Source organism: Nipponia nippon, unplaced genomic scaffold, assembly GCF_047370975.1.
Source record: "Nipponia nippon isolate SJK-2023a ecotype South Korea unplaced genomic scaffold, ASM4737097v1 scaffold_8, whole genome shotgun sequence".
In the NCBI taxonomy this organism is placed as follows: Eukaryota; Metazoa; Chordata; class Aves; order Pelecaniformes; family Threskiornithidae; genus Nipponia; species Nipponia nippon.
The window spans coordinates 32284090-32296702 of NW_028262402.1; the positions used below are offsets into that span (position 1 = coordinate 32284090).

The 12613-nt window shown below is 40.8% G+C and overlaps 1 protein-coding gene across 14 annotated transcripts in view; it reads left to right on the forward strand.

Moving 5' to 3' along the window:
* Positions 1-521: 521 nt before the first annotated feature.
* Positions 522-12613, forward strand: part of TUT7 (terminal uridylyl transferase 7) — a 33374-nt gene continuing 21282 nt past the window's right edge. For 4 of the 14 annotated variants that reach the window (XR_015700972.1, XR_015700971.1, XR_015700973.1 and 1 more), the window contains exons 1-8: positions 589-650; positions 1913-2267; positions 2722-3247; positions 7521-7714; positions 8266-8382; positions 9402-9579; positions 10037-10125; positions 11164-11215. Coding sequence is in view for 10 of the 14 variants with exons in the window: in XM_087741759.1 (XP_087597885.1) it covers positions 2205-2267; positions 2722-3247; positions 7521-7714; positions 8266-8382; positions 9402-9579; positions 10037-10125; positions 11164-11215 (1219 nt within the window). In the remaining 4 variants the exon portion in view is untranslated. Of the gene's footprint in view, positions 651-1912; positions 2268-2721; positions 3248-7520; positions 7715-8265; positions 8383-9401; positions 9580-10036; positions 10126-11163; positions 11216-12613 lie in introns of those variants that run through there. The other 10 variants (XM_087741757.1, XM_087741758.1, XM_087741759.1 and 7 more) reach the window with 9 other exon arrangements.

Here is a 12613-nt window from a genome sequence, read left to right on the forward strand (position 1 = left end):
TATATATATATATATATATATATATGTATGCGGTCGGGTTTGGTACCCAGCAGCACGACAGCGTCTTCAGTTCCCCAGCGGCCGCGCAAACGACGTTACATCCAGGGACTATTCTGCAGTAGCTGCGCGTATTGCTCCGTTCTCGTCGTTGCCCACGCCAGTCCATTTATTTACCGCTGCGCTTGCAGGCAGATGGCCGCAGTGCAGGCGGGACACCCCCCGCCTTGGGCAGGGTCCCACAGAACGCGGACTGCCGTGCTGCCCCAGCTGGGGGGAAGGGCTTTCCACGCCCACGCGTGGGTCCTGCGTCGGTAGGGCCGGCCGTGACATAACGCCTTCGCCGCCAGGAGCCTGCCTGGCGACCCGCCCCGGACACGGCGACTGCCGCAGCGGGCGGCCGCGGGTGGAGGCAGGCCCGGGCAGGGTACACCTCCGACCCCCGCCCGAAACCAGGCCTCCCATCAACGCCCCCGGCCCCGCCCCGCCCGGCCTCGGCCCCGCCCCGGCCTCGGCCCCGCCCCGGCGGGCGGCGGGGGGGCGGGGCCGGACTGCCGGAAGACCCGCGCGGATCGGCCGCGCGGAGGGACCGGTGCCGTTTCCGCCGAGCCACAATGGCGGGGCGGCGGTAGGAGGCGGGCTGTCGGCGGCCGGTGAGTCCCCTTCTCTCGGCGGGTGGCGGCCGGTGGCCGGGTAGGGCCTTCCCCGGCAGCGGGCGGTGCCCCCCCGGTGTCCTCTCGCCCGCCCCTGCGCCTCCCTCCCCGCTCCCCTCCCGTGACTGGGCCGCGGCCCGCCCGCCCCTCTCGCCGGCCCCTCCGCCCGCGGGCTGCCCTGCTGAGGCGGCGGGGCAGGGCCGGGCCGAGCGGGGCGGGGGGCTGCTGCGCCACAGTCCCCGCCGGTGCCCTGCGCCGGCCGGCCTGGCTGTCCCGCCGCCTCCGCCAGGCCGTTCCCCGGGCCTTCGGCTGTGCTGGGGGCGGAGGGGGAGGCAGGAGGGGGCCGGGGCCTTCGTCGGCCGGCGGGAGGACGGGAAGGAGGGGGCCGAGGGCTGCCGCGTGGGAGCAGGGGAGCCCTGGCACACGTAGCCTGTTTCCTGCGTGGCGGTGACGGAGGCCAGTATAGTAACACCACCGTCTGGGTCCCGTTGGCACCTTGGCCGGCGCTGCCCGCTGCTTCTGGCCCCGCGGGGAGCCGTGCCGTCCCCCACCTGCGTCGCCGGTGACCCTCCGGGGCAGCCCGCCCCCCGCCAGGCCGGCACCTCGCGTCGTGGCCGGGAGCCAGGGGCGAGTGTAAACTTTGACTCCCTGCTCCCTTCCAGCGCAGGGAGTGTGTCATCATCCAGCCTGGCGGCTGGGTGTGGGCGTTGCTTCTGGGGATGGCTCTAAAACAAGCTGTTTTTAGGCTACTCTGAAATTCAGATTTGATGGCAGTTGCTCCCTTAAAAGAGGAAGCAAGTTCACTGTCTGTGTTTGAAACTTTTCTTTCAACTCTCAGCTGGAGTAGCTGCATCTCCACAGTCGTACGTACCTGGCTATGACTTCAGGTCTTTAGGACAGGAATCCTACTTGTTTTGTCACTCATATAAGAGCAGAAAGTCTCTTCTACTTAAGAGGAGGAGAAACACTAAAAGTCTCAAGCCTATAGAAAGCAGACACTGAGATGTCGAAGGGTGTCCTTGGGGCCTGCAGAACTTAAAAAAAAAAACATCTAAGAAAATGAGGTACCCTACTCCCATATTAAAGGCAACAAAAGGGCATTTCCCGCTGTTTAGGTGCTTCTTGTAAATGCCCTACAGCCTTCTCTGCATCCTTAAGCACATACGTGTCTTTTGAAAGAGAAAACTTTGGTTGTATGTGTCTATATTTAAATCATACGCTATTCAGTGTTGATGTGTCTGCTGCTGCTTACATGTGTTTAGCCAGTCTCTTCCAGGTAACTCCGCCTTTCACAGTCCACATGGGTTTATGCTAACATTGGAGTTAACAGCTCCCTGGAAATGTTTTGCAGTAAGAACGTTGATGCGACCAAGTGGCAGGGGGAAGAGCAAATCAGTAGCCCGGATGTGTTAGAGGATACTAAAATCATATGAAATACGAGTGCTTAATACCCAGTACCCTGAGACCTCAGAATGCTGGTCTAGGTAAAACGTGCAGAGTGCACTGGGCAGTGCAGCATTGTTTCTTAATCACCAGATCAGATTTGCCTGACAGATGGACTGCTACTCAACTTCTACATTTCTGCCTCCTCTGATCACAATTTTCATTCTTAACAAGGTAAACAGTGTCTACTGTAGGGAAAGGGGACTATTCAGATTATGTAGAATGGCTTTGCGGCCATCGTTGTTATTGCGTCCTACATATTCTACGTGCTACAAAGTTTCTTCAGTCATTCTTTCAAAGCTTTCCTGTACTGAGCTGAGACCCTGCTGTGGACTTTTAAAAGTAGTTATCTGTCCTAGAGGGGTCTCGACCTTAATGCCCAGAAAAGCCATAGGCTGTCTCTGTATTTTGTGAATCAACCATAGGTGTTAGACATTTTAAGAGGAGAACCCTAGCTGAGTTTTGAACGGCCTTTTGTTTGGTTGGAGCAAATTTTGCTTACTGAGACTTGCTTGCCCTTATGGTACAGAGCCAGAGCTTTGATTGTTGAGTTTTCCATAACAAATAATAACCAGTGTCTATTGCTTGATTAATTTTAAAATACAACTTCTAACTTTTTAATTTCTAGGGAGGAATCATTAAATCGAAAGCAATAACCATGGGAGATGCTGCAAAACCTTGCTTTGCCAAACAAAGTAAGGAACAGGAAATTTTACATCAAGAAGAATTAAAAGGAAGTCCCGTACAGAAAGACTACCGAGTCATGGATGAATATGGAAATGGCCACAGCAATAAAACAGATACCAGCCTCCAAAAGAAAAAGGGAACACCAGGTCATTATGGAAGCAGTCCCAGGCGAGGGCCACGTAGTGTTTTGAGTAGCCCAAATTCTCTTAAAAACACAGCTTACAGTCAAGGATCAAAGTTAAATGATATCCAAAGAGACCAAATGAAGAAGTGGGTATCTGATGACCACCGTGGTACTTCTGACAGCTGGAGAGAGTACAGATCTGTTGCCTGGATTCCTGTGCATAGCAGGACAAGAAAGGACTCTTTTCATGAGGTTGAAGGTGCTGGAAACAGAAATGTAAGACGACAACTTCAGGAAGACTTCATGAATGAAGACGTGCCAGACATGCAGAAAGGAAGCTCTGGTAATCAACGTGTTTGGTTTTACATCGCTATCCAGTAAAGTAGCCTTCTGTGTGTGTTACTGAAAAGTAAAATGTCAAGATTCACTGTTAAAGCAAAAAATCATTCTTGTTCTGTCATATACTGCAAACCATTGACTCTACTATACTGCAGCACTTTAAACAAATTGTTACAGCGAATGATACAGAACTCGTTTTATAAATTGTTTTGTCTTTGTAAGTTAGTTTTTAAGTAGTAGGAGTAAGTAGATTGCAACATCTGTGTAGTGTCCCTGTTTGCAGTTTTCCAGGTACAACTTGATTGACTCTGTCAAGGCTGATAAGGGATGTTTCAGTTAAGTTGATACAGGGTAAGATTTTGGAGCTACTAATGAGGTCTGTAACAACATATCTTAATGAAGGTTGAAAACAATGCCTCGTAGGTATTGTGAGAACTTAATACTAACAACAGTAATATAGCAATAACACAAAACTAATTATCCATGCATATTGAACTTCTCTATGGGTGATTGGTACTAATAATGAGAGTACAAGCCCTAAGTATTGAAAGGCAAGAAAGAACAGGCCAAGGGAGGATAAAGTGATTAATATCATAAGATCTTCATTGAATGTGAGAACCAGAAGGAAGTGTAAGTAGATGAAAGCAGAAAGAGGAAGCTTTGAAGAGAATATAATTAGATAAAATAAGAAAGACTAAGGCACACAGAACAACTGTCTGTTAGCAAGAGATCTGTCTTGTTTTAGTTAAGACTGTGGGCCAAAGGCAGTATTCATCTGCTCCCCTGCTGAGAAGGAAAGCTATTGCTGGTTGATACCAGGAGGTCCAGGAATTAAGTGTCCTTTCCTTTGATATCAGCTGTCACTAAAAAAATAAACTGTGAGCAGGTGCCCAGTATCTCTCATTTTTAGAAGTAAGTTGCACACTTAAGCTCAACCTCAGGTGAGGAGAGAGCAGAGTAGAATGCTTTTGCAAGTTTGTTCTCAAATTTGCTGAGTCTAATGAACTGTGTTCTGTGAAACTTCAGGAACTCACTGAAGTAGATTTTTTGGAACCACTGGCAATCATACCTGGAAACTTATTCAGGAGAAGTGAGCTACTGGCATATAGGAAAGGGGAAGTGTCTCTTAAAAGTGGAATTAAAAAAAATGGTATGCAACTTTAATCTTGGGAATCCATTCTGGAACAAATAATGTAACCTACTATAAGTATTTGAAAGGTAACAAAGAGGTGAGTCGCAGTAAATATCGATTTATCAAGAAAAAAGTAGTCTTTCTAATTTATTTCGTTAAAATAGTGATCAGTCCCCTGTGGACGTGGCAGAAGCTATTACTAGTACTGTAGTACTTCAGACACTCTTAACGTGACAGTTCTTTAAGTAAACTAGAGGAAAATTCTCTAGATGGAATTAATACAAGAGACTTGCAGAGCTAATTACATAACTAGACTTAGAAAATACTTCCCAAAGATTTTGTCAAAATGATAGGAAGCATTGAGGAAGCATCCACAGGGATTCTATTCTGTTCAATATTTATTACACTATTCTGATGATGAATGAAGACAGCACGCTTATTAATTGCGTGCTTTTAAATTTGATTATGCTGTGGAGCTGGTAGGAGCTGAATGTGGAAAAGCAGAAAGGTCAATTAAAATAACTTTGCACAATTGGAGAAATGACCTACATATAGAGTGAAATACAAAAGAAATATGTGCAAATGCCGTTGTTTAAGTAGGAATGTCAACTGTACAAATAAAGGGGGAAAAGTTATTACAAAGTAGTATTTTTTTCAGAGAAGAATCTGAAATCGTAGTGAATCAGAAGATGGTAATGAGTAGTGAGTGTCACGGTGTTGCGAGGCATGAAAACAGACTTGCAGCCTGAAGTGCTCCTTTTTCTGTAAATCTTTGGTAAACTCAGTTGCAGTACTCTGTCCAAATTTGGCACCCCACTTGAATGAATAAAATGGAAACAACTCCAAAGAAGATCAAGAAGAATGCCAGGGCACAGAAAACGGAAACTACACGAACTGTAAACAATCCCCAATCTTTCTACAAAACGAAAGGGTAGGGAGACATGATAAGTCTTCAGCTGTCTAGAAAGGTATTAAGAAGCTGATGTAGGAATCTGGTTTGCGTCTTTCCCATAGGTGGGACACAAAGCAATGGGCCTAAAATTGAGCAAGAAAGGTTCAAATGAGGCATAAAGGGAAAGTTCCTAATGGTAAAGCTAGTGAAGTACTGGAGAGGTTGTTTGGGCAGCTCATGGAGTATGTACCTGAAGGCCTTTAAGAACAGGTTAGGTGAGCATTGCTCAGTATTGACAAAGTTCATTTCATCCTGCTGCGAAGCACAGGCATGGCATAGCTCACCTCTTGAACTACCTTCAAAAGCTCTAATGCTATGTCAAGTAGCAAACAATTACTAAAAATGTTTCTTTTAGCATTTCCTTTTACTTGAAGTCTTCTGTGCAGTTGTCCCTTCCCTTTCCTTTACCTTTATGCCTTTTTACTGTAGCTCATAAGGAAGTTTACCAAATCTGAGGCACTGATTTTTCTGCAAGAGCTTTAACTTTAACTTGCCTTTAGTACTTTATGTAGTCATTAACCTGTAATTAGATTGTCACTGCTGTAACTACAAAATATTAGAAGTATTTATTTACTTCATAATTTTTTTAAGTTACTTAGTGGTTACAGAAATAAGTGGTAAGTAGGTAGTTATCACATGCTTTCCTGCAAATATGTTCATTTAATACACATTTTTCTCCAAGTTCTGTCTACACTGATTAGTAGAAATGTAGTCAAACACTGTGTCGGGTCTTAGGAGTTTGAGCAGGGGAGTCAGCATGGAAAACTGAAGAGATGTGTAAAGTTCAGGGACTCAGACTTCTGTTTCTGCTCCTTGGAGCTTCCTTTGGAGTACTGTCCCTGCAACTGATTAAGCCTTAGGTCTGTTTATTCCAGCATAAACTTGTGTTGCTGCTGAAAAAAATTATATTTGAAAAATTATATTTGAAATTATTCTTGTCCTGTTCCTGTTTACAACATTAGCACATGCATGCTGCTTAGTGAACTGAATCAAACAACTGGTTGAAAATACACAACCAGGTTGTTTCCCTTTTTCCAATTATTAGAGACAAAAATTTTGGTCACAGGAAAGAAGCTTTGTAAATGTATTTGGTAGAGCAGTTGTAGTTTTGTTTGTTTTTTTAATTATGACAAATTAAAACCTCAGGTTATGATAAGGGTTTTGGAGGCTAAGGAAGTTGCATAAGCTTGCTCAGAAGCAGGGAACTTTAGAAATTCCATGCATCTGGACATCCTGTATAGCTGTTCATGTGAAAGGTAAGATGTGATCTGAACTCATGTGTGAAAATCTGGCCTGTGTTTATTCATTCCTGAGATGATTTTAACATGTATTCTTTGGACCAGTAGCAATTCCTGCTTCAAAATGATAACAAAGTTTGCTTAAAAGTAGAAGTGGTATTTATATTAATTTGTTCCAGAACTTTTGCTGTAAACATAACAAGCTTTCTAAGCATGTTTATTCTGCCAGTTGTGTAGCTTTGTTAAGCAATGTGTGCAAATACTTAGCAAGTTCATTATTTACTGGCTTATGTAGCCCATAGGGGTGGTTGGTTATTTTTTTTTCACTTGTCTCTTTAATAATGTGAAGGCAATACTGATCTCTGTGCTGGTTTAATTGAAAGGCAAGTGACATTAACAGGCAATTATTACTGGTGATAATAAATTGCTGTACGTCAGCTAAGCCATGGTGGTGCTATGTCATAGTGCTGTTAGCTCTTACAAATCATTCAGATTGACCTACGCTCACTAATTCCGTGATATTCATAGTGGTCTATGGGTCAGTCCACTTTCTAGCTTGTTCATCTACCTCAGCCTGAAATCTTTAGATACATTCTGGCTTTTCATTATAATGGCACACAGGTATGTCTCAACAAGGCGGTGAAATCTGTTGCATTTAGGTTTGGGGTTTTTTGCCAGTTTTAACAAAGCTATCTAAATAAGGTTGATCACTTCACTGGGACAAATTAGTGGGTTTTAGTAGTTTGGAACAAAGGTACTATAGGTTATGACATAAATATATACTCTTGCTATTATCAGACTTGCATAGAACAGATTATGATACCATGCAGGGTAGGTTATTTGTATCTTCTTTGACTTGCACATAAGTAGAATGGTAATTAAAGAAAAAACAAACAAAATGCTGTGTGGTACTCTGAAGTTATTTGACATATTTGCTTTCATAACTCTTTATAAGAAATGAAGAAGCTTAGGAAACCAAGGAGATCAAGAAGAACTAGAAAAGATGAGTATGATCAAGATGAAGTGGATGGTCCAGTCATAGATGAATCTGTGCTGTCGGCAAAAGAACTTCTAGGGTTGCAGCAAGCTGAAGAACGATTGAAGAGAGACTGCATTTATAGACTGAAGAAGGTGCCACTATCTTTACTTGTATGGTCCTCTCCTGTTTTTTTTGTCTGTAAATACAATATAGAGGGTAGACTTTGAGCAATTTCTCTGACACTAGCTAGAAAGTCTAGTTATAGAATTGATGTAACATCCAAAATGGGTTGCTGTTAATGAATTGTCAAGAGAAGGCAGGTTATCCTTTGTTTTTTTTTCTATAATCTTGGTTTGGCAGCAATTTAAGCACAAAAACTGGCTGTTGCTTTAATTCATGAATTAACACCAGATCTCTAGATGCTGGGGCAGTGGACCAGAAAGGTTTTATTGTATGTTTGTTCAGTTAATATATTCTTCCATGCGCGCTGGGTGTTTTCCACTGTAAAAGACAAGGTGTTGGGCTTGATTGACCCAGTACCACCATTCTTCTGGCATTATATTTCATATGCAAACTTTTTGACTCTAAAGATGGAGTTAGGAAAGCTAAAGTGAGTATTTCTGGACTTCAGAGGTACAGTCATTCAACTTAGCAAGGGTATTGAATGAAATGAAGGTAATATCTTTCTATATTTTAGGGGTTTTTACTATCTTTGTTTTAGCAACCTCGAAGCTACCCATCAGCAAAATACACCTGCAAATTGTGTGATGTTTTGATTGAGTCGGTGGCTTTTGCTCATAAGCATATTAAAGAGAAAAGACACAAGAAAAGCCTAAAGGTGAGTTAAGGACAAGAAAAAGTATAAAATGCGGATTTATGAAACTGTCCTCACCCTACTAATGACAATGAAACTGCACTGATTCTAAAATTTTTCCCCATTTATTTTTTACTGTGTTTGAATCTTCTTAAAAACTCTTAGTGATACTGGTAAAAAGAGTAAACTTGGGATCTGGACTTTGCTTCTGCCCTCAACTTAGGAATTTAATTTGTACTTTTTCATGCCTATTATTATTAAAAGAAGTCCTCATTTAAAGTATCACTCAGTAATATTTTGTTACTGGTGATTGAAGTATAACAAAACAGCTGTACCAACTGACTCTTCTGTTTTGCTGTTCTGTAATTCTTCTTGTAGACTAGTTATATTCATTCTTCTTAGTGTATATTTCATTGGCATATTTCAGCAATGAAGAGTTCTGATCAAGTCCAGAGCAATGACGAGTAGCAATAAGCAAATATAGTTGGTATGGCAGAATTAGAATTTATAACCTGTATGTCAGAGTGAAGACTTCAATTCAGAAATACCATAAATGAAATTAAGAACTTGTGGAGTATTACAGACTCATTTATATATAAAGGAAATAGGTTTGTTTTGAATGTAAACGTCAAAATAACTTCCAGCATAATGTCAATTTTACTTTCTATTTTTTTAATTAAATGTCTTCAGTTCCTTCTACTTTCTCAGCTTGAAGTGGACAAAAATATGTCTTCTACAGGTTTTCTGTTTCTTCCTCTTTAACTCCTATCCTTTCCCACTTCATAGGTGATGAAAGAATTGGTGGCTTTTTTTTAATGTTCCAAATACATGTGTATACATACCTCTGAACATTACTGAAGCCTCCTGAAATATCTAATTCTTTATACTTGTTGCAGTTTCTCTCTTGATGTTCTTGCTTGCAATTACCTCCACTATCTGGAAAACCCGTGGTGGTGTTACTTGCGATGAGTTGCAGGCATTCGTTCTAGCACATTAAACCACGGAAGAAAATCATTACAATGTCAGTCTTACTATCTTTAAAGGAAAAACAAGAAGAACAGCTGCTGACCGCTCTGCCTCCTCCAACGCCTTCCCAGATACAAGCTATTGGTGTTGCTATTGAAAATGTAGTGCAGGAGTTTGGCTTAAATAACGAAGATCTAGAAGAAAGGCTCAACATTAAAACAGTGATGGAAGACTTACTGCGTCAAAAATTGCCAGGTATTATTTGCAATTTGTTTTAAATTCTAGAAATTCAAACTTTAAAAAAAAAAAAGAAAAAAAAAGAAAAAGAAAAAAGAGAGAACAACAGCTCATAAAGTGAAAACTTAATTAAAAACCTTGGCTAAATTGTAAGACAATATATTTAGTTACTAGTCTGCTGAACAACATGATGTGGCAATACAGCCCTGTAGCAGAATTAAATTACAATGGTGCTTATGACCCAAACAGACCTGTAGTAAAAAGTGAAGATGAACAGCACGTGAGGGGCATTTGACCTTCATGATAAACCTTTACTAGCAACAGCATGGAAGGCAGGAGTTACTAGCACAGTCTTGTGCTGTTGGAAGACCTTTCTTCATTTCCTGTGGTTATCAAAACTAGATGTAGGTTTAACATCTACTGACAATGCTGTAAAGTAGCTGCAAACTTAGAATTATAATTCTTTTTGTTGCAGAGTGCTCATTAAGATTGTATGGTTCCTCCTATAGCAGATTTGGTTTCAAAACTTCAGACATAAACATAGATATCCAGTTTCCTGCCAATGTAAGTAAGACCATTTTATTAAGTATGTCTAAGTGGTTTTGAATGTTTGCACCTTTATGTAGATTATAGTTTAAATATAACAGTGTGGTAGTAGTACTTTTTTATGAAAATGTATTGGGTAAAACAGCTACAACATTAAAATGGTCTTAAAAAACATTCCTTGCTTCATACACCAGTAGTGGTCAGGCAATATAATACAGGTTTGTGTTTTATCAAATCTTCCTTCTGAAAAACTGAAAACACTTTAAACATCTGTACTCCTAGCAGTCCTATGAGACAGATAATTTTTTTTATCTTCACTTACAGCTGTTTTAAATGGCACTTCCATGATCTTGTTTCTGTACTGATATATGCACATCAGAGTTTTTGATTGCTGAGTTATTTTTGAGCCCTGAAACCATCTTACATGATTTATATGTGAAATAAAGTCTTGATTTGTCATGCTGTTGTTTCTGTACATCTCTGTGCTTGAACATTGAAAAGAAATTCAGGACTGCAAAAAGCTTTTGATTCTATACTTAAACTTATTCCTGGGGTAGTTGATTTGGCAGTCTCGTAGTTAAAACTTAGGATTTCCTCTAAGAAACAAAGATGGAAATGTTGTAGGGACAAAAATGATCCAAGTTCATGAAGTGTATATAATTTAAAAAAGCTATGATTCCAGTCTTTGATGTGAGGTGTATCCACTATGTCAGAAGGCAATCATATTTAAGCACACTGTTGTGTGTTGTGTGTGTGTGTATTTCTGTTGGTGTTTTTTTCCCACAACTAAGTCTTTGATAGAGGTAAAAATAGCTTTACTTACAATTACTCCAGGATTTTTTTTTCCTTCAAAGTACGCACAGTTTGTGTTTCTTTTAATACAATTTAGTGATAACCAAGGACTAAGAGCATTTTTTTCTCAGTTGCTGTTATTTTGTTTTTTTCTTTCTGCACTCTCTAGAAGAGTAACAGAAGTGGCCTAGGGGCGATGTTTTAAAATTTTCAAGTTGTGGGAAATCACCTTTTTGAAAACAGCTTTATTACTTTTATTGACAGATGACTCAACCAGATGTTCTTTTACTTGTGCAAGAAAGTCTTCAGAACAGTGGTAAGAAAAAATTGCTGCCTTCTTAATTCTGTTAAACTATTACTGCTTAGTATTGTTGAATTCCACCTCTGTTGAACAGGTAAACCACATGCTATTTTTAGAAAGATGTGAGACTGAAAAATACTGCAGGAAATAATACATTGGCAGAACTAACTTTGGTTTGGTATTCAGTTTTATGACTATTGAAGTCCCATTATTTGTGTTGATATGAGAAATTCCTAGTGGGAGGTTTTCTTCTATGTTGTAAGTGAAGATGTCATTAAACTTAAGGTAGTCTGTGCTGCCTTTCTTTCTCCAGGCTGCTATATTAGGTGTGTATAGTACAGAAAGTAGCCTAAGCTCTTCTAACATGTGATCAGAAACTTGGCGACATACTTCCAGATTGTGGTCTCTTCCCGTAATTATGTGCACATGCCTGTAAGTGCAGTGAGGCCATGTACAAATGACTGCATACAAAAATGTGGTTTTTTTCAGGTAATGAATACAACTCTATGCACTAATACAGGCAGGTAAAGTTTAAGATCTTAAAATAATGCACTTACTCAAACCAATTTGAGCAGGCAAAAAATGAAAAGATGGGAAAAAAACTCTGTCCTTTTAAATGCAGATTGCAAAAAGTCGCTTTACTACTTTCTTGCCTTGCTTTATGCCCACAGTTGGGAAATCAGACCGTATAGTTCCAAACATGCATATTAAACATGAATATATTTACTGATCTAGATTTTTCTCATTGCCACCACTATCCCGCATTATATGTGCATCTTCTTGTCTGGTCAAATGACCATTACAGTCTTTGAGAATGGGTTTATTGTTCAACCACGCCAGAGGAATGATGACACAGATCCCATAAGAAGTTAGGATCTCTAATGTGTTTTGAAAGCAGGGAATATTTGCATTAACATCTTGTGCAAAGCATTCTTCTATGAGTCAGAAGGTACAGGGACAGAGCATTAGGCGTTTGAGGTACTCCAGTGGCAAAAGCAAGATGTTTTTCAAAGAAGTCAGGTGTCCAAATGGCTAGGTAATATCAAGAAAACCTTGTAATTTCAGAATTTTTGAGTTGGGTACCTAAATTGTTTCATAGTTTACTCTCTATCTGTCCCAGAGAAACAGTGAGGCATCAAAAGTAAGCCCAGTTTGGATCAATAAGCCCCACTTGGAGAAAGGACTGCAGTGGCATCTGTGATTTTTTAGTGTTAAGATAAAACTGTAGCTGAATTGTATTTGGAAACCTATATAAAGAATAAGAAGAAAAAAAAATTAAGCATAGGAAGAAGACATTATATCATGTCAGTGAGCCTGTTCTATAGAGCATTTCTACATTGCCAGGGAAAATAAACTTGTATATTTGCTTTCTGTTTAGTACTGACATAACGCTCTGTTTTTTTCATCTTTCAC